At 45.4% G+C, this 19288-nt stretch overlaps 8 protein-coding genes across 8 annotated transcripts; 5 read left to right on the top strand and 3 right to left on the bottom strand.

The window, feature by feature from the left end:
* Window positions 1–2067, bottom strand: LOC6532978 (collagen alpha-2(I) chain). Its single transcript, XM_039374198.1, has one exon. It carries the CDS (start codon window positions 2040–2042, stop codon window positions 72–74), a length of 1971 nt encoding a protein of 656 aa, XP_039230132.1. The 5' UTR covers window positions 2043–2067; the 3' UTR covers window positions 1–71.
* Window positions 2068–2993: 926 nt separating this feature from the next.
* Window positions 2994–3914, bottom strand: LOC6532977 (skin secretory protein xP2). Its single transcript, XM_039374199.1, has 2 exons — window positions 3889–3914; window positions 2994–3813 (listed from the first exon to the last, which is right to left on the bottom strand). Exons 1-2 carry the CDS (start codon window positions 3889–3891, stop codon window positions 3058–3060), a joined length of 759 nt encoding a protein of 252 aa, XP_039230133.1. The 5' UTR covers window positions 3892–3914; the 3' UTR covers window positions 2994–3057.
* Window positions 3915–4641: 727 nt separating this feature from the next.
* LOC6532976 (MAGE-like protein 2) lies at window positions 4642–5644 on the bottom strand. Its single transcript, XM_002093675.3, has 2 exons — window positions 5619–5644; window positions 4642–5555 (listed from the first exon to the last, which is right to left on the bottom strand). The coding sequence occupies exons 1-2, from the start codon at window positions 5619–5621 to the stop codon at window positions 4863–4865; spliced, it is 696 nt and encodes a 231-aa protein (XP_002093711.2). The 5' UTR covers window positions 5622–5644; the 3' UTR covers window positions 4642–4862.
* A 3199-nt stretch (window positions 5645–8843) lies between these two features.
* On the top strand, window positions 8844–10379 carry LOC6532975 (extensin-3). Its single transcript, XM_002093674.3, has 2 exons — window positions 8844–8954; window positions 9104–10379. Exons 1-2 carry the CDS (start codon window positions 8952–8954, stop codon window positions 10229–10231), a joined length of 1131 nt encoding a protein of 376 aa, XP_002093710.3. The 5' UTR covers window positions 8844–8951; the 3' UTR covers window positions 10232–10379.
* A 1315-nt stretch (window positions 10380–11694) lies between these two features.
* Window positions 11695–12653, top strand: LOC6532974. The gene is made up of 2 exons (XM_002093673.4): window positions 11695–11790; window positions 12262–12653. The coding sequence occupies exons 1-2, from the start codon at window positions 11788–11790 to the stop codon at window positions 12586–12588; spliced, it is 330 nt and encodes a 109-aa protein (XP_002093709.1). The 5' UTR covers window positions 11695–11787; the 3' UTR covers window positions 12589–12653.
* A 1707-nt stretch (window positions 12654–14360) lies between these two features.
* On the top strand, window positions 14361–15070 carry LOC6532973 (formin-like protein 3). Its single transcript, XM_002093672.4, has 2 exons — window positions 14361–14395; window positions 14460–15070. The coding sequence occupies exons 1-2, from the start codon at window positions 14393–14395 to the stop codon at window positions 14943–14945; spliced, it is 489 nt and encodes a 162-aa protein (XP_002093708.1). The 5' UTR covers window positions 14361–14392; the 3' UTR covers window positions 14946–15070.
* A 335-nt stretch (window positions 15071–15405) lies between these two features.
* Window positions 15406–16479, top strand: LOC6532972 (extensin-1). The gene is made up of 2 exons (XM_002093671.3): window positions 15406–15450; window positions 15512–16479. Exons 1-2 carry the CDS (start codon window positions 15448–15450, stop codon window positions 16388–16390), a joined length of 882 nt encoding a protein of 293 aa, XP_002093707.2. The 5' UTR covers window positions 15406–15447; the 3' UTR covers window positions 16391–16479.
* A 1024-nt stretch (window positions 16480–17503) lies between these two features.
* Window positions 17504–18484, top strand: LOC6532971 (proline-rich extensin-like protein EPR1). Its single transcript, XM_002093670.3, has 2 exons — window positions 17504–17611; window positions 17679–18484. The coding sequence occupies exons 1-2, from the start codon at window positions 17609–17611 to the stop codon at window positions 18351–18353; spliced, it is 678 nt and encodes a 225-aa protein (XP_002093706.1). The 5' UTR covers window positions 17504–17608; the 3' UTR covers window positions 18354–18484.
* Window positions 18485–19288: the final 804 nt, after the last annotated feature.

Here is a 19288-nt window from a genome sequence, read left to right as displayed (position 1 = left end):
TTGAGTGCTCTTGTAGCAAATGCTGATAAGTATGGTTTTATTTAGGGTATAATATGTTCTGCTTCAAAAACTTAAAACTCGAATGAATGTTTGGGCTTCTGGTAGTGATAGCCATCCTCGCGATAATCAGTGTCGTACTCCGAAGCAGATGTTTTAAGATCCACGTTCCTTTGCTTTAAAGGGCTCCTATGAGATCGCAGTTTTTTGGGAGCGATATAGGTGGACCTCTTCTGACTGGCCGCAAAGCCCAGAAAATCTAGCTGCCCATCATCATCCGCATCATCGTCGTCGGGAATCAGGACTGAACGCTGATTTGGAGTAACTGATACCAAGGCACGCTGGTGTCCATGATGGGGATCGCTGTAGAAGTTGCCATCTATGATGTTGGTGTCCTGCTGGTTTCCCAGCGCATTGGTGGGTCCCTGGAGATGGGGTTGTCCGAAAACGTTGCCATTCAGCACATTGAGGCCCTGGTAGTTGGATCGATTGGGCTGACGTCGGTTGTTGAGGCGTGGCACTTGTCCCGCCGCCAATTGGGCTCCAATGGAGGGGTCGAATTGTCCCTGATTGGGATCGAATGCTCCCTGTCCAGCTGGACTCGGTCGCTGATTAGGCGCGCCCTGACCAGCTCCAAGTTGAGCGCCCAAAGCGGGATCAAAGGCGCCTTGTGTATTGGGTCTCCGGTTAGGAACACCCTGTCCAGTTCCAAGTTGGGCACCTGTAGAAGGATCAAATGCTCCCTGTCCACTTGGTCTCTGGTTAGAAACACCCTGACCAGCGCCTAATTGAGCACCTGTAGCAGGATCAAATGCTCCCTGTCCACTTGGTCTTTGGTTAGAAACACCCTGACCTGCGCCCAATTGAGCACCCAAGGAGGGATCAAAAGGACGACCTAGCTGTAGGTTGGGATCATATTGGTTTTGCGCAGGTCTTTGAGCTTGACCTCCTGCAAAACCATTGTTAAATGGAGCTCCGGCAGAAGCTTGGGCACCGAACGAGGGGTCGAATCCTTGGCTCGCTCCGAGTTGAGCTCCTCCGGCTTGGGCACCGAAAGAGGGGTCAAATCCTTGGCTCCCTCCAAGTTGAGCTCCTCCGGCTTGGGCACCGAAAGAGGGGTCGAATCCTTGGCTTGCTCCAAGTTGAGCTCCTCCTGCAAGCTGACCTCCTCCGGCAGCCTGTTGATTTCCAGCAGCATTTCCTATAGCTCCTAGCTGAGCGCCCAGCGAAGGATCTACGAAAAAGTTCAGTCGGTTGCCATATCCACCTCCATAGCCACCTGGACGTGGAGGTCGCTGGCCATTGCCCAGAACAGCCAATTGACCACCGGCAACGGGTTGATTGGCCGGAAGATTACCACTAGTGGGTGCCAGAGCGCTGGCTGGAAGCTGAGCACCTATGGGATCAGAGGGTCCACAGCCAGGTGGTACGTTGCCAGGTCCAAACTGGCAGTTGGGTCGGAAACCTGGTGCCTGGGCTCCAGTCGGTGCTTGGGCGGCAGCAGGATCCTGTGCTCCAGGTGCGGGATCTGGGCGAGTAAGGGAATTCAATTCCGAGTCCTGAGACTGCACATTGATCTGTGTGTGGGTGTGGAACACCGAGTTGGGGGCACTGGCGTATAGAATTCGACTAGGACGACGGCGGCGATGAACCACTTGGGTAGCAGCTGGGGTGAACAAGTCCTGGTTGTGATCCGTGCGGACATGGGGCTTGCTATGCTTGTAGTGGATGTGCTGGGTCTTCACTTCGGGTTTCTTGTCATAGTGATGGTAGTGATCCACTCGCTGCTTTTTGGGCTCCTCATGGTGATGCTCCGTGTGCTCCTTGTAGTATTTGGGCTCCTCGTGTTCCTCCTCCTTGTGGTAAACCACCTTTTCACTGGTGTGCTTCTCCTTCTTGTAGAAAGGTTGCTCCACCTCCTTTTCCTCATGGGAATGCTGATAGTGGGATTCCTCATCGTCATCTTCATGATCCCTGGAGTGATGATGCCGCTGGTGCTTGTGGTGTTTCACATGGGAAACATCCGCCAGACATCCGATTGCCATAAGGCATAAAACCAGGATCACAAGGATGTTCTAAAATATAAATGTAGTAGTGAAATTCGGAACTCAGACTTATCGTTGATCTGTTACCATTGCTCAAGTGCCAGTGACTCTAAGCAGCTGTGGATGCAACTTATATACTCTCTTTGCGATCTTTGGCGTTGCATCGCGAGCCCCCAAAAATAAGAACAAAGTTGAAAGCGAAACCTGTTGCCTAGCGTGAGAAATCGATTCCGCGCTTTATGTGACCCATTTGTTTTTATTGAATAGCCGCCAATTTAAATTCTATTGAAATTATACTGAAGCACAGCGAAAGTGTCCCGTAAATTTGTCAGATCAAAGCGTTTAAATTTATTGGCCTAAGTGCACTGCACACTTATGCGATAACACATGGGTTCTTTGAACTCCATGACCACCTGTGAGTTTGGCCTAGTAATGAAAGTTAAGCTTCAAACATTTTTTTCAGAAACAAAGGAAGGTTTGTAATGGTCAAGACAAAAATAAAGCACAGGCCTCCTTGGTGACTTTAAACATAATTAAATTTGTTTCGATTTTATTTTTGTCTTGCCAATTTCTATTGAAAGGCCAAAAAAATAATGAACTTCTCGTTTACAATATATCAGTAACGGGTATCTGATGGTCGAGGCACTTGACTTTATTTTACTAGCGGTCAATCTTCTGGATGTATTTTATGAAGTTAAGGCCATATTATCTTAGTTCATTCATTGAAAAACTGCATTCCAGTGCTAATTAACATTAATTAATAAAAATTTAAGGTTGTTGCTCTATGCATCGTGCGAAATAGTTATTTTTCTTTGCTGATTATTTTTTAAAAAATGTATAATTTTATTTTCGGTGCTTCTTTTGCTATAACTATACACCATGTCATTCTTGTATAATCATCTAATTATCATATTATCTTTATTAGTGTCTCGATGCTCAAATAAAACTATGTTTTTTTATTAATTTAATATTCGCATTTTATTGTCGCATTTCGTTATCGTATCATCATCATCGTTTAAGCGCGGTGCTTGAAGACACGGCGACGGACGGTCTTGTACTTGTATCCCTGCTGGCTGGCGGCGGGCTGGCTATAATCGTATCCGGAGCGGGCGGCAGCGGGGGCGGAGGCGGCGGCCTCGAACACCGGTCCGGAGGACTCGAAAGCAGGAGCGGGAGCGGGGGCGAAGGACTGCACGGGTGCGGGGGCGGGAGCTGGGGCCGAGAAGCTCTGCACGGGAGCGGATGCGGCAGCGTGGTGATGAACTTGGGGAGCCGGAGCCGGAGCAGGGGCACGGTGCACCTGAGGAGCGGGAGCGCGGGAAACCTGTGGTGCAGGTGGCACATAGGTCCTCACTGGAGCGGGAGCAGACTCAGCGGCATGGAAAACTGGAGCTGGAGCGGGAGCGGAGAAGGTAGCTGGAGCAGGAGCAGGAGCAAAGGACTGAACTGGAGCTGGAGCTGAGGCGGCGGCATGGTGGTGCACCTGAGGAGCTGGGGGCACGTAGGTGCGGACTGGAGCTGGCGCAGAGGCGGCCTGCTGGAAAACGGGAGCAGGGGCAGCAACTGGAGCTGGGGCAGGGGCAAACGACTGCACTGGGGCAGAGGCAGCAGGAGCAGGCGGCACGTAGGTCCTCACTGGGGCAGGAGCAGAGGCGGCTTGCTGGAAAACTGGAGCCGGGGCAGAGGCGGCTGCCTGGCGGGGAGCATTGTAGTTGTAGCCCGATTCGGCGGCCACACAGCCAACCACGGCCAAAGTCAAGATGATGAATTTCTGCAGGGAAAAAAAAATAAACGAGAAATAATATGCAATCAAATACAATCAGCAATAGAGAAGACAGATCCTTACCATTTTAGATGATCTGTTTGCTTTAGGAGCAAAGAATCGAATAATATCTTAGACCGGCGACTCCTGTACTTTTATACAAGTCGGCGAATCTGCGATTCCAAACGGAAGTGCTGAGTATCATAAATCAACGAAACGTTTTTCTTCGCGTCCAAAAATATGTTTAATTGGGCGAACAGATACCTCGACCACGACGCCAGATGGGGCTTGTTTTTATCAGTTAGGTACGCCATGGAGTTTGGATTAAAAACTATCATTTTTTTTACTGTCATGCGAAATATAAATATTCATAAGAATACACGTATCACAGCTTAATTTTTTTGGCCAAAACAATTTTATTGCAAACCTGATGGTTGAGTTTTGTCTTGAAGAAGAGCTTTTTTAATTCACCCAAGCTTTTGATTAAACTAAGTCTCTATATTGGAATAATGAAAACAGTAGCAGAGAGCTATTTTTAAATCGATCCAGAACAAGAGGTATTGCAATTAGCCGGTCATAAACTATCTAGTCAGCCGTAGAGCTCATCCACTTAAGCTCAACAAACTGCTCAGGCTAATAACTTAATGTTCCGCTAAGTAGATTGATTGACTGATTTGATTAATTGTTCAGGGAAGCCTCAAGATCGCGACTTCAAAGATATTAGGTGTCTCAAACATTTCCGCTTGGGGTTATTGGCATCTGGGGCCCTTTTTTGCATAATTACGTTATCTGATCTGAATTGACGCCCTCCAATGGTCTGGAAGCTAAACAATGTTATTGTTTATCTTTCAAAGCTTTCTTTATTGTTTTTTCGCACCAATTTGAGAATATGCTAATCGTATCAAGTCAGACACACAAATAAACTCATTAAATGTATTTTTGCATTTCTTTGCCGTGATGGAGAATTAGCATTAGAATATAGTTGGTGTTGTGGGTTAAACCACAAACCAGTTGAGTTGGTGGTTGCTTAGAAATGTTGTATCGGATGATGATGCATCTTACTGGGGCGGCAGGTAGGTGTTCCGGGGAGCGATGACTTGTGGCGGCAGGTAAATATTGCGCGGAGCAGCTACCGAGATCAACTGCGGAGCAGGACGAGCAATGGACACCACCTGTGGAGCAGGACGAGCAATGGACACCACCTGTGGAGCAGGACGAGCAATGGATACCACCTGGGGAGCAATGGACACCACCTGTGGAGCAGGACGAGCAATGGACACCACCTGTGGAGCAGGACGAGCAATGGACACCACCTGTGGAGCAGGACGAGCAATGGAAACCACCTGTGGAGCAGGACGAGCAATGGACACCACCTGTGGTGCAGGACTAATCACTTGAGGTGGCAGATAGGTGTTACGAGGAGCAGCCACGGAGATCACTTGGGGAGCAGGACGAGCTATCTGCACCACTTGGGGAGCAGGACGAGCTATCTGTACCACTTGTGGAGCAGGACGAGCTATCTGTATCACTTGTGGAGCAGGACGAACGGAAATCACTTGTGGCACCACCCGAGGTGGCAGATAGGTGTTCTGTGGCTGAACCACCTGGCGCTGAATGATCTGGGGCTGAACTTCAATCCTGGGAACAGAGATCACCTGGCGCTGCACTTGAGGCGGCAAGTATGTCCTGGACAGAGAAGTCGCACCGACCACTCCCAAGAGAGCCACTGCAAAAGGCAAAAAGAGGACACGCTGGCCGCAGAAAAACTTTCCATTAATCCCACAATTATTAAATCCAAGCCGATTGAAACCCACCATGTTGATCACACAAAGTCGAACAATTAAACTGTTTTTTTGCAAGCAGAACATTTGGTATTTATAAGACATTTTGGGTAGAACCCCAAACATATAGTATATCTAATAAAATTCAGCTGCTATTTTTTTGCATCTGTATCGATATTGTCTTTTTGATTGCAGTCGTCTGGCGAAATGCGGTTGCGACTGCGAACCATAAATAAAAAAGCAGTAGTCCAGACGCGGGTTCCATGTCAGCCATAAAACAATTACTTGAATCAATTTGAGTTAAAATCTTTTTTAAAAAAAGTAACTTGGCAAGTCCATATATTTGTTTTGGTAAATACTTTCACTTTTCTTTGTTATTATGGGTTAACTAATAAGGCACAATTTTATTTTGTATTTGGCTCTGAAGTAAGAATGCAGTTTGTCACGATGTTTGGTATAATTACTATTTTGGGTAGATGATTCAGCACAGATATACTATGTCTACCATACGGAACGGTGCTCTAAGTAATGGGTACGAATTTAATATTTAATATCTATTTCTAAAATATTAATATAAAAATATTTACTAATATAGCAGATCGTCTCGCCTGGTGATCGCAGTCAAGAATGAATATATTTCATTAGGCTGGAAAAGATTTCTTCAAGTTGTTACATACCTTTTATCGAGTCTAGTATACCCTCTAATTTCAATGAGTAACGGGTATAATAACGGTTTTCAGTACTTGAGTTCGTGCTCTGCTAAATTATTTGAATGGCCGCTGTTAATAAAATTAGCTACCTTAACAGAGTAAGCAGAGACACGAACCGCAAATGTTAGTCACAACGGTTGGTTCAAAGATGATGTTAATAATTTTTGAAATTTATGTGCTCTTAATGCAGATTTATACAGCCAGAAAGAAATTTTGTTGTATTCTTAATGAACTTTAGCTTTTGTCTGCTGTGTTGGTGTGTCGTCGCGGTTTCGTTTTGTTCGTACAAAAAGTTGCCAAACATCCAGTATATATTGGCCTGTAGCTGGTTGGCTGTGTTAACTTGGCTTCCGTTGCCTGACCGCTAATTGATTCCCCCCATTATATTCCCCCATTGAAGATTAATGTCTGACATTATGCTAGGATTGATAAAGAGTTTTCAAAATTATTTGCGTGCATTCGGATGGAATTTGGTCTTGGATTTGGTTATGGAAGAACTCACTCATAGGAATGAAGAGAATAAACTTGTTCTTAATTACGCCCAATACCTAATGTGAAATTTATAAACACTAAATTCTAAAGCATTCACCAAACTAACTGAACCGGTTTCAGGATCGGTTATACGGCTCAGATCCCAAATCCCAATACACCGCACGCGTGTTTAGCGGTGCACATATTTGGCTATTTCAACAAAACGCTAAGCAAATTCATTGGCTGAAATACACATTTGCTATGATATATATTTGTTGTATATTTGGGGACTGCAGATTGCAAACTCGTTTACCGTTTTGTGGCATTTACCCAGCATTAATCTAATTAAACCGCAGGCAGAAGAAGCGTTGTTTTCACGTCGAATGAAGTAATCAGAGCTAATTTTTCATATTAGCGTGTAGATTAGCGTGTGTGAGAACTCATTTAAACGCCGGAAACTTTGATCCGCTCGGGTCAAAACACACATATCAAATTCGGACAAATTGCTAGAGTCGCTAACAGCCATTCAAAATTAGGCATCGAGATTAATCGATGACTATGGCATGTTTAATAATCACTTGATTGACGACATAGTCCAAATCATGACGTTGATAGTTCGCACTAAGTATGACGTGCAAACCAGATTTCGTTGATATTAAGAGATTTGCCCTATAGATTACGCAAGACGACTTCCAAATGGAAATTAAGCGAAAAACCCCCGAAATTCTAAAAATAGTACAGCATGAATCCAAAAATATTGCGTCGGTCAACGATCGACCTAGCCACGTTTGGTGAGAATTCTTGGAATACTAGCCATACTAGCCATTTTGTACGTCATAGCCGAAGAGGATAATAATGTATTTGAATCGAGAAGCAATTAACTGGCAAAAATAAATGGATTCCATTAAAATTCAAATCGATTGTATAACAATCAAGTTTGATCGTAGGAATTCAAACGGACAACATTAAAAATCAGTTTAAGAGTGCAACTTTCGACTTGTGTTTATCGATTTATCAATTGCCTTTAAAAAAGAGCAACAGGAATCTGGAACAGTGGGTTAAATTGGGATTGTGGTTGTCCTTGCAACAGGCCATGGCAAAGGTCAGTTCGAGGAGGGCACTGCATGTGGAACCGGTTTCATTCCCGATGACTGATTCATGCACCTGGATGACGTTTGGATGAAGGGCAACATTCACGGCCCTTCGAGAGTGTGAATAATTATGTTTGGAGAGAGAGAGATAATTTGGTGCCTCAGGCCACTGGCGAAACTTTTGGGAGAATTTATGCAAATCCACAAGCGCTCTCATAAATAAAACATCCAAATTAGTTTTTTTTTTATAGAACCAAATCAATGCGAAATTAATTTATGCTTTTCGTCGCGCTAACCAGCGTGGAACGCGGTTTTAAACTAGATTTATGTGGGGGATCATTAAAAGAGTGCCCTTGTCCATGTCGTGAAGTGCGAATTTGCCGAATTCGAAGTGCCTTAAATTGGCTGTCAAATAGTGAAGCACCCCTTGTTGGTCATCGATCACAACTAGCCAAATATTTGCAGATTATCGAGCATGAAATTGCGTGCCCATGCGGGACCTCCATCCCCCGAATTCCAGCATTTCTGCGCCTCCACTTTCTGACTTCTTCCACGCCATTTTTCGTCCATATTTCACCGGTTTTTCTTGAATTTAAATTAAATCTATTCAAACAGCTCACGAAGCGCAAACTCAGCTTTTAAGTTATCTCACATACTCGTATTTAAAAGTAGTCTTTTTGCTTTCTTTGGATTATGATTTTTATTATAGGTGGTGGTTATATTATAGATGGGTTCTACTTGGATGTGCTAGGGGCTTCTTTTTTTTTTTAAATATTGTTGCCCTGGCCAAAATCTAAATTTGTCGCCAAAATATAAAATTTCGCCTGCGACGTGACAGAGAACGAGATACACCGCAAGTTTATGGGTGTCGTTCTGAGGGAGTTGCGTAGCCAGAAGAATCAGAGACGTCAGCAGCAGCCGGTTAGCCATCCCAAGCAGGTTCTGTTTAGTTTTCGGTGCTCCGGCGAGAAGCTTCTGCCATGAAATCTCTTTTGTCCATCCTGAGCCGCGCTGAACTATAAATAATGTAGACCCGAGTAGAAAAGGCACAGTCACAACTCTACCTTCGAGGTGTTGAATTGGATCTGAGCAATATGGTAAGACCGTAGGCCGAGGAATCGAAATGGAGGATCAAGGATTAGTGCACTGCACTCGGTGGTGGATACGAATACCGAGCTAGCAGACCGTGGAATATCTGTGAATACCCAAATGCCGCTTTACTTACCGATCTGTGTTTTCTTCGCAGAAATTCCTGATCGCTTTTGCCCTGGTGGCCGTGGCCAGCGCAGATGTTTCGCATCTGTTCTCGCACAGCAACAACCTGCAGGAGGATGGATACCACTATGCCCCACCACGCGCCCCGGTCGTCATCGATGTGCCCTACGTGCCCCACGAGTCTGCCCCACCAGTAGTGGTCTACGAGGCCCCCAAGCCCAGGCCCACACCCCCTCGCCCCGTCTACACCCCTCAGCCCGCTGGTGTTCTCAAGGACGATGGCTACCACTACGCCCAGCCTTCCGTGAAATTCGAGGTTGCTGCTCCTCCACCACCAAAGGTCGAGTACCTGCCTCCTCCCACCAAGAAGGTGGTGATCGCCCCACCCCCAGTGTACGTGCCTCCCCCAACCAAGAAGGTCGTCGTCTACACCCCACCCCCACCACCACCACCGAAGAAGGTCGTCGTCTACACCCCACCCCCACCCCCACCACCACCGAAGAAGGTCGTGTACACCCCACCCCCAACTGGTATCCTGAAGGACGATGGCTACCACTACGGCCAGCCTTCCGTGAAATTCGAAGTGTCCGCTCCTCCACCACCAAAGGTTGAGTACCTGCCTCCTCCCACCAAGAAGGTGGTGATCGCCCCACCCCCAGTGTACGTGCCTCCCCCAACCAAGAAGGTCGTTGTGTACACCCCACCCCCACCACCACCACCAGTGTACGTGCCTCCCCCAACCAAGAAGGTTGTCGTCTACACCCCACCCCCACCACCACCACCGAAGAAGGTTGTCTACACCCCACCTCCAACTGGCATCCTCAAGGACGATGGCTACCACTACGGCCAGCCTTCCGTGAAATTCGAAGTGTCCGCTCCTCCACCACCAAAGGTTGAGTACCTGCCTCCTCCCACCAAGAAGGTGGTGATCGCCCCACCCCCAGTGTACGTGCCTCCCCCAACCAAGAAGGTCGTTGTGTACACCCCACCCCCACCACCACCACCAGTGTACGTCCCACCCCCAACCAAGAAGGTCGTCGTCTACACACCACCCCCACCACCACCGAAGGTGTACGTGACCCCCAAGGTCGAGTACTTGCCCCCCGTCCAGAAGGGATACAGCTACCCCAACGACCCCCAGCCCGCGTTCAACTTCTAGGCTCTCGAAGCTCGTTGTAAATACACAGATTAAGTATTAGCCATATTTTTGAACGAATTGTGAATGGGTGGCTTGGCCTTTCCCAATCGCAGGAAAGCCAAGACCACTTTATGTAACCGTGAAAATAAAAATCATACGATTTTAAAAATTTGCATTTTATTAGTCGGGAATTTAACAAGACAATATAAGCAACACAAAGCTTGGCAATCGTAATTCCACCTAAGTGGCTTATAGTCATTAAAATTAAATCAATTATGAATAGCTGTCTATTTAGGTACTCAAAAAAATATCCATATTAATTTATAAGTTATTTTGAAAATATAATTTAAAATTTATTTACTGTGATTTTTTGGATAATGGTTCTCATGGTTCACATATTATTTTCATTTTATATGCGCCTTGGGTTATGCAATACTTTTCAATGTGACCCAGTGAGCCTGAAAAGTATGCTTCGTTTTCTAGACAGCGAATTTACAGAAGTCTTATTTTATTGACATAAATCTGTTAGGTTAACAGAAGTAAGTTAGTTTAGTAAGACTAAGTTAATAAAAGACAACAATTTTGCTAACAATTTTAATACTTAAAGTAGGTTTGAGATATAATTTTTACGGTCTTGTCTTGTGTAATACTACCTCCTAGTACTACCGTTTTGCCACAATCAAGTGTGAGTTTTACAACTTTGGGATAAAATGTTAATTTATATTGCAGCGATTGAATTTCCATTGTTCGCCTCGATTGGGTGAACTACAAGTGGGTGTGTCTCCATTCAGATCCCGTTGGCACTTCACAGCAGGTGGAATTTCCGCCTAGACATAAAGCAATCCAATCAATGGCCAAATGGCTAGTGCCATCAATCTTCCAATGTCTACTGAAATGCGTTGCTATACTATAATCAAAATGTCAAGTTGGCGTGGATAAATTGTGCGATCATCGGCGGCAGTTTTGCAGCCATAAACTCCAATGGAACGGAAACGTGTGGAAGCGACGCATTAAAGCGCTTTATATGCTCCATCGATCGGGCAGGGCTGCATAATTGAATGTAAGACGTGATGAGCCACTTGGATCACGTGGATGGGAGCAAACACTGATCTGTCAGAATCATTAGTTCGCATACAAATCGACGAACAAATGCGCCAGAGACAAAAGCAACGCACTGACACTTGACCCCACAAAAACAAGTCTTAGCCTTGGCAATGGCTATGTGGTTGGAGATGGAGATGTTGTAGCATTTTGTGTGGAGTGCCCGATCGGCTGTAGCGGTAGCACCAGCATTTGGCCCAAAACATCGATTCGTTTGTTTGTTTATCTAGGGCCGCTCACTGTTCCACTGGTTCGGTTTATGTTTTGGCTTCAGCACAGTCATCACGATCCAAGACGACTTGGCGCAATTAATAAAATGAGGCAAATGTGGCGAACATATAGAAGTATAAATAGTTTGGGCCCGATCGCCGGCGCCTGCATTCGCTTGAGCAACGCGCCGTTGGCAGCGACAACTATTACGGCATTCTTAAAGGTTTCCATTCGCAGTAATACCCAGCTAAAGATCATCTAACATCATGGTAAGCCATCGTCTTCAGTAGCTTGTAACCACTACTAATTCGTATTGTAATACCCCCAAAGAGCTATTCAATCAATTTAAAAACTCAAAACTACAGAAGTTCAAGCCTTAACACTTCACATTTAACTTAAAAAAAAGTAAAACAAGTCCACTGCATAGCATAAGCTGATGCTTGATTGTTCATCAAATTTGCACTTCAATCATATATCGACTTTTTAAATATTTGTTTAATAATTCAATCAAAACTGGCTTTTTTCAATAGAGAGACTACTGAATGCATCATAAGAAAATTATCATAATTGGATTTGAGCACTATAATTTATTGCTACTATTTTGATTTAGCAAATCTAGTTTTCATATCAAGAGAATACACACTTCTAGCTTTGCACGCAAAAACTAAAATAACTTTTATGTATGCGCCTAAATAAGCTTTTGGTTTTTATTAAATTTATTAAATATTTTTACTCCGTAGCGCCTTTTGGTAATCAGTTTCATACTTGTGGTAATTTGTGTGGCCGCCCAAGCAGATGTCTCCCAGTTGGTGAGATCTGGCAATGGATTTGTTTACGATGTGCCCAAAGTCACGGAACTGGAGCTGGAGGTGAACAACGAGTTTCCCACGGGCGAGGAGTTCCCCCAGGATGCCATCCCAGTGGCTCCCTCCGATGCCGAACTTGGCCAGGCGGAGGATCTGGAGGAGCCAGTAGAACCAGTGGAACCAGCAGCATCCAGCACAACTATCTCCAAGAAAATCCATGGATACAAATACCAGGTGCCCAGTCGGCGCTTCAAGAGCTAAATACCCACCTTAGTAATTCCAATTTGTACCAAAGTTTCGTAAAGATAATAAACAATAAAATCAAATCGAGATCTAGCTGCGTTCCTTTCACAATTCAGGCCCTTGGCCAGGGCTTATTCCAAACACTTTTCGCCTTGGACGCGGCTCAGAACGAGATTCACCGCTTAGAGTGGTGAATTCATAAAAAGCGAAGCAGAAAATGTCTCTGCTCGACCAAATATTTCTAATCCAAACCGGTTGAGAAATCACAAAATTTGCAAAGATTTGCGATGGATCACAGCAGCTGAGGCCTAGCCAGCGCTGAGATGGATGCCCATAAAGAACGACAATTAATTTCATAATCGGCATAAATTACTCGCATTTTGGCCAAAGGCGAGCAGAAACGAGGATGGTTCAGCACACGCCATCCAATTCCGGCACTTGACAATCGATCAGTTCCATCTCTACTGGGCAGTTCATCAACCCATGGTTTTTTGGCATGCTATGAAATAAAAGTGATAGTTATACCCAGACCAGTATCGTCTGTTTGTTTATGCAATCTCGGCTGAAGACGCTAATCCAACTAATTAGTTGATTTTAGCTGGTCTCCAATCAGTGGAGAGTTCTCAGTAGCCCAGACATTATTTAAAATAGTTTTATAGTTCTGTAAACATCGTGTATAATTGGAAAAATATGTTATGTTAATATTATTCTTTAGAATAAAATGAAATATTGCTATACTTGTTCAAAATTTCATTCAAAATAAATATATGGGTCTACTTCTAAATAAATTTAAATAATTTCAGACCGCCACCATTCAAATGAAAATGTATTTTGAAAATAGTCTTAATTTTCCTCGGTTCTCGGTTAACTATAAGCTCCTTACCATCTTCTCCGCCTTTGCACTATAACTCGACTGATCTGTAACTGAATTGCTTCCGCAAAATCATGTCCAGCAGACAGCTTCATTGTCCATCTGTCCATGAAACTCTGACCACTCAAACTTCTTGAGTTGCAAAAGGCAGCGCGAGCCATAATTATTATAAATGAAGTCTAAATGATTTATGACAGCCAGTGGAGCACGCTTACAACGCTCCCAGCGACGGAACTAACTCTTCAGATGCACTGAGAAATAAAATGTAGTAGCTTTAAATAAATATCACTTACAAATCTTAAGGTGCATGGCTGCCAGTGACAGCTGATATGCATTTAATTTTCTATGAATTTACACATAAAATAAATTACTAATTATGAATTATATGAATTTACCCATAAAATAGTTTTTTACTTTACATAGATTTCTGGAGCATTCCATATCAGAATGCAAAGAATTACCAAACATTTATTTTAATAAGATTTCAAATTATTTTATATACTATTTTCTTGTGTGATGGGCTTTTGTAGGTTCCGTCGGAAGTGTAGTCTTACCTCTAATACCGTAACAATGAAAACCCAAGTGACGACTTTGATGAAAATCTGCTCAAAAGGGCCCCGTTGAGGCTTAATGGTGCCGAAACAATGTTGGCGATGTTGACGCTGCTCCTCTGTCAACTTCGGAGCACTATTGTGGCGCTAATCATTCATATAAACATGGCTACGGAGAGCGCTACAGATACAGATACAGATACAGATACATTTACAGATACAAAGAATGCCGTGGGGCTAGCGGTGTTATATCGATTTAAATGATAATAATTGGCCTCTAGAGCGCCATGGACAGTATCGATCTGTTTTAGAATTTTGACTATAAATAAACCACCGCGGATGCAAACGTTCAATCATTTGTGGTTTAAGAGCTCAAGGTGTCAGACATATCATAAGGAAGATGGTGAGTGTGGTCAGTTGTAGATCTGAATTGTAATCTGAATCTAACGATTTCTTACCTATTGTAGAAGTTATTCATTTTTGCCACCTGCCTGCTGGCTTTCGCAGCCGGAGATGTTTCGCATTTGCCGCTGGAACTCCTGGAGGAGCATCATGAACATGGCTATGGCTATGACTACCCCAAGCCGGAGATACCATTTGTGATTACCACGACGACGGAGCCACCACCGCCGCCACCACCACCGACTTATCTGCCACCCAAACCAGTGCCCACTTACCTTCCCCCTCCTCCACCCACGACCACCACTACTACTACTACCACCACTACCACTCCCGCTCCCACTACTACCACCACCACCACCACCACTCCCGCTCCCACTCCTGCTCCCACCTACCTTCCTCCTCCACCACCCCCACCACCAACCACCACTACCACCACCACAACCACAACGACACCTGCACCCACGCCGGCGCCCACCTACCTGCCACCCCCACCACCACAGCCGGAACCGGGTTACCACTACGATGTGCCCGCCCAAGAGTTCACCTTCTGAGCCAAATCGCCGTCGAAGTGAACATGGAAGATTTCCCCGGATTAGTTTTGTTTTGACTCGCTCCACTAGGCTTAGGTTTATATAAGGTTAAAACCATCTCAATAAACGCTGTTTTGTTAACCCCATTAGCATCGGTATCTCCCCAATATTTATTGGGATGGGGCAGAAGTGGTGCAGATGGCCGAGTCAATCACCGTCAATTGTCTGGGATTTCGTCGCATCCGCTGCATATTCATGAGCTGCTTTGTTGTGCAGAGCTAATTTTGGTCGAAATCGCATTAATTGTTTTGGGGTAGAGGGAGATAACACACGCCGATAATTGGCCGGCCTCAAGTTCATGAAAACCAAGAAAAGTGTGAAGAAAACCAAAGAGTCAGCCGAGAGTCGAGGAAGCCACAATCTTTGTATAAAAGCGGTGACCATCGACGTTATTGACATTACTACCTGTTGCCATCAAACGGCAGCAACATCATCTCGATCGGTGGATTATCTCTTGAAGGAAATGGTAAACAGTAGCACCTTACTCCTATCCAATTAAGATGACCTAACTCGTGGTTATTTTACAGAAACCCATGCTGATCCTTGTGGCCCTGGCAGGCTTTGGCATCTGCGTTCGAGCAGATGTCTCCCACCTGCACGGAGGAGGTTACCACGATCATGACCATGATCACCATCACCACCATGACCACGATCATGATCACCACCACTATGATGCCCATTCCCACCACCATTCTGCCTTGTCGCACGATCATCATGATCTGCACATTGATCTGCACTATCAGCCAGATCACCACCATCATCATCATCAGGAGGCCAAGTTCGATATTCCTAGTGGATATAGCTACGGACCTCCAGAGAAACCTCGCCAGAAGTACCTGCCTCCCAAGGTTGCCCTCCCACCGCCACCACCTCCTCCGCCCAAGGCCACCTATCTGCCTCCCTCAAAGCCCGAAGTGAAGTACCTGCCCCCCGAGCCGGTGGCCAAGTATCTGCCACCCAAGGTCGCTCCCAGCCTGCCTCCTCCACCACCACCGCCAGTTGTGGCACCCAAGCCCACCTATCTGCCTCCCAGTCCACCAGAGTCGAAGTATCTGCCTCCTCCGACGCCGGAGGTGAAGTACCTGCCTCCTGCCCCTGCGGCAAGGTATCTGCCACCCAAGGTTGCGCCCAGTCTGCCACCACCACCTCCACCCCCACCAGTTGCTCCCAAGAAGCTGTACCTTCCTCCTGCCGAGCCGGAGACTAAGTACCTGCCACCTTCAGAGCCCGTCGCAAAGTATCTGCCTCCTAAGCCCGAGCCCAAATATCTGCCACCCCAACCAGTGGTAGACTTCCACATCCCGATTCCTTCCTACGCCCTGCCCTTGGGCCCTGCTCCAAGTCTTATTCCCGACGCCGAGCCTGGTTACCACTACAAGCCACCACATCGCCGTTTTAGGCACTAGGATAATCGAGCAACGAAAACAAAACAAAACCCAAAAACAGAAGCACTGCATTTAGTTTTAAGCTGTACAAATTAAAAGCAATTTTAACAAGAAAACAAAATGGAGTATTCACTATTACACCACTCGCACTCTTACCCCATCCTCAAGGTCAAGGTATCGAACCCAAATTTCTGTCACCCAGCCCCCAAGGGATCCATGTGGATTTCAATCTGACCCCCAAATCTGATTGCGGCCAATCAACCGAAATAGCCAAAGAGCTTCGGTTTTAGCTTTAGTTCAGCTCGATCATCACCTGCAGTGTCTATAATTACTGTCTTTACGGATGAAAAATGATGTTAGTTTTGGTTTAAAAATACGAGTATATATAGGGATTGATCGGTGTCGGTTACAGAAAGCTTCAAAGCGACCCAAAATCGCTAATCGCCAATTGCAGCCATCGGCAATGGGGCGACAGTTGACCTCATTCAATGTTGCCCACAGATGGGGCAAGTCTTTCAAAGTTGCCTTGAAAAGATTGGACTGAACTAATTAACTACAGCCCTAACGAATTGAGTATGCTCTTTTGAAAAGGGTTTTTTTTATAGTTTTACTTTTTAAATATTAAGTTACTCTTATTTAATTTAATTCAATCCCAATCTGGAGGTATCAATAAAGTAATTTATGTTAGAAGTTTGGTAGCCCATCATGACTAAGGCATAGGCAAGCATAGGAAATAAATAGTCTGGCAACTGCAAAAGTACTCCAAACTATTTATCCCAATAATTGCCTAACCAGAAAACTATTTAAAATACTTGGCAAACGCAGCGGTGATCGTAAAACCCAACACGTTTATGACTACCAGCCATAAAGAGCTCCCTGGCCGGGCCAAAAAACAAAAGCCAACGCAACGAGATGACTTCGAATTAAGAGATTTAATAAAAATTGAATGCCAATTCCCAATACCGGACTGCCGGCTGCCAAAGGGGCGAGACCCCTAAACGACGCTTAGCTGACAACCGGGCCATATAGATAGATATAGATGGATCGCAGTCAGGTCGTCTGTCGCGGCGTCGGCGTTGGCCAGAGGTAATAACGTGACGCGATAGCTTTATAGCGACCACTGATTCAGATTCAGATTCAGGTTCAGGTTCTCTAACTGTATAAATAAAGAAGCACTTGCCGGAAACTGTATCACTTTGCTAGAGGCCGTCGTCGCAGCAAGAACGTTCCACCACAAATATGGTTTGTGTTTTTTCATCTCCAAGGATAATAATTTAGAGTCTTAAATGGATTCCATTGTATATTTCAGAAAGTCCTTATCCTGGCTGTGTGCAGCTTGGCTCTGGTAGCCGCTGATGTCTCGCATTTGTTCGGTCATGATCACCATGATCACCACGATCATCCTGGCTACAACTATGACCCACCGAGCATCCCCTTTGAGCTGCCCACTCCGGCTCCGGCTTATCTGCCCCCGGAACCCGTGACCGTTCGTGTGGCTCCTGTGACCCTGCCTCCTCCGGTTTACTTGCCACCAGCGACCGTGAAGCCCGAGATCCCGATTGTCAGGACCCCCAAGCCCGCCTATCTGCCTCCTCCACCACCAGTTGTCAAGGTCAACCCACCTAAGCCGGCCTATCTGCCTCCTCCACCACCGATTGTCAAGGTCAGCCCACCTAAGCCCGCCTATCTGCCACCCCCACCACCGGTTGTCAAGGTCAACCCACCCAAGCCTGCCTATGTGCCACCTCCACCACCAGTGGTGAAGATCAACCCACCCAAGCCCGCTTACCTGCCACCTGCACCCGTGGTGGAGCAGCCCCGTTACGTCGCCCCAGCTGTGGTGCCCACCTTCAAGATCCCGATCCCATCGTACGCCGCTCCCCTGGAGGAACCCGTTAACACCTATCTGCCGCCCCAGAAGATCGTGGAGTCCCATGACGATGGATACCACTACGATCCCCCGGCTCAGCCGTTCCTGTTCTAAATAGCCATCATCCTCAGCCATTTTTTATTTGTTGTCTTTGAGTGTGACGTGTATTTACCAGTAGTTATTTATTGTTTACCTAGCTCAGCCTGCACTAAAAACGAAATAAAGCTTAGCACTGTGAAAACGTATTTTCCCCAGCGTGTTTTATATCCTGTTCTGATCTTGAACTTGAGAAGGGAAAATCCTATCGCCAGGTAGGCCAAGACCACGAACTCGGCTCAAGTGCCACGATAGACAGCATAATTGCCCCGGGAGTGCTAAAAATATATCTCCAAGGCATCTGCGAGGCAGAGAACAGTTTCATTCATTGACAATCCAGTTGTGGTTATTTTGGGAACTAGACTGAGTAATGCTCTATGGCCAATTCCGGCTTGATTTATTGACAAACCCACAAAAAAAAAACCCAACTTTGAGTAATTGAACTTAGCAGCCATAACGGCAATAAGCTCTAATTTTATGGGTCGAAATGTGGCTAAGCTTCAATAAACGACGTTCTTATAATTTATGATACCACCTTAATTGCTTGAGACAATCGCTGGCATTGTTTAAGAGGTGTGAAGATACGCCTGAGACCACTGGAGGTATTTTATTATTTTTAATCCGCCCACGATGCTGCGAAAGTGAAATTAATGCGATCAGGAAGTTGAACATTTTTTGTGGGTGCTGCCATCGATGGAGAAGATCTTTTGCAGAATGTTTGTTGACAAAATGAATTGCTTTTATGCAAATCAACTTCATGATCTAATGGCTGGGAACTCGTTTCCCCTTATAGCCACCCGCTTCTTTCTGTCAGCAAATGCAAATTAATTGGATTATTACGTTTATCTTCGTTTGAACGCCCAACGATGATTAACTTAAGACTTTTATCTACGGTTGTTGCTCTTAGTAGCGCCGTTTAAATAAACATGGCCCATAAATTATCTGTCAAATCA

This window comes from Drosophila yakuba, chromosome 3L (genome assembly GCF_016746365.2).
Source record: "Drosophila yakuba strain Tai18E2 chromosome 3L, Prin_Dyak_Tai18E2_2.1, whole genome shotgun sequence".
In the NCBI taxonomy this organism is placed as follows: domain Eukaryota; kingdom Metazoa; phylum Arthropoda; class Insecta; order Diptera; family Drosophilidae; genus Drosophila; species Drosophila yakuba.
This window is presented reverse-complemented; position numbering and strand designations above follow the sequence as displayed.

Coding starts and splice junctions, on each gene's coding strand:
- LOC6532978 (XM_039374198.1), bottom strand. CDS start 2,042: ATGGCAATCGGATGTCTGGCGGATGTTTCCCATGTGAAACACCACAAG.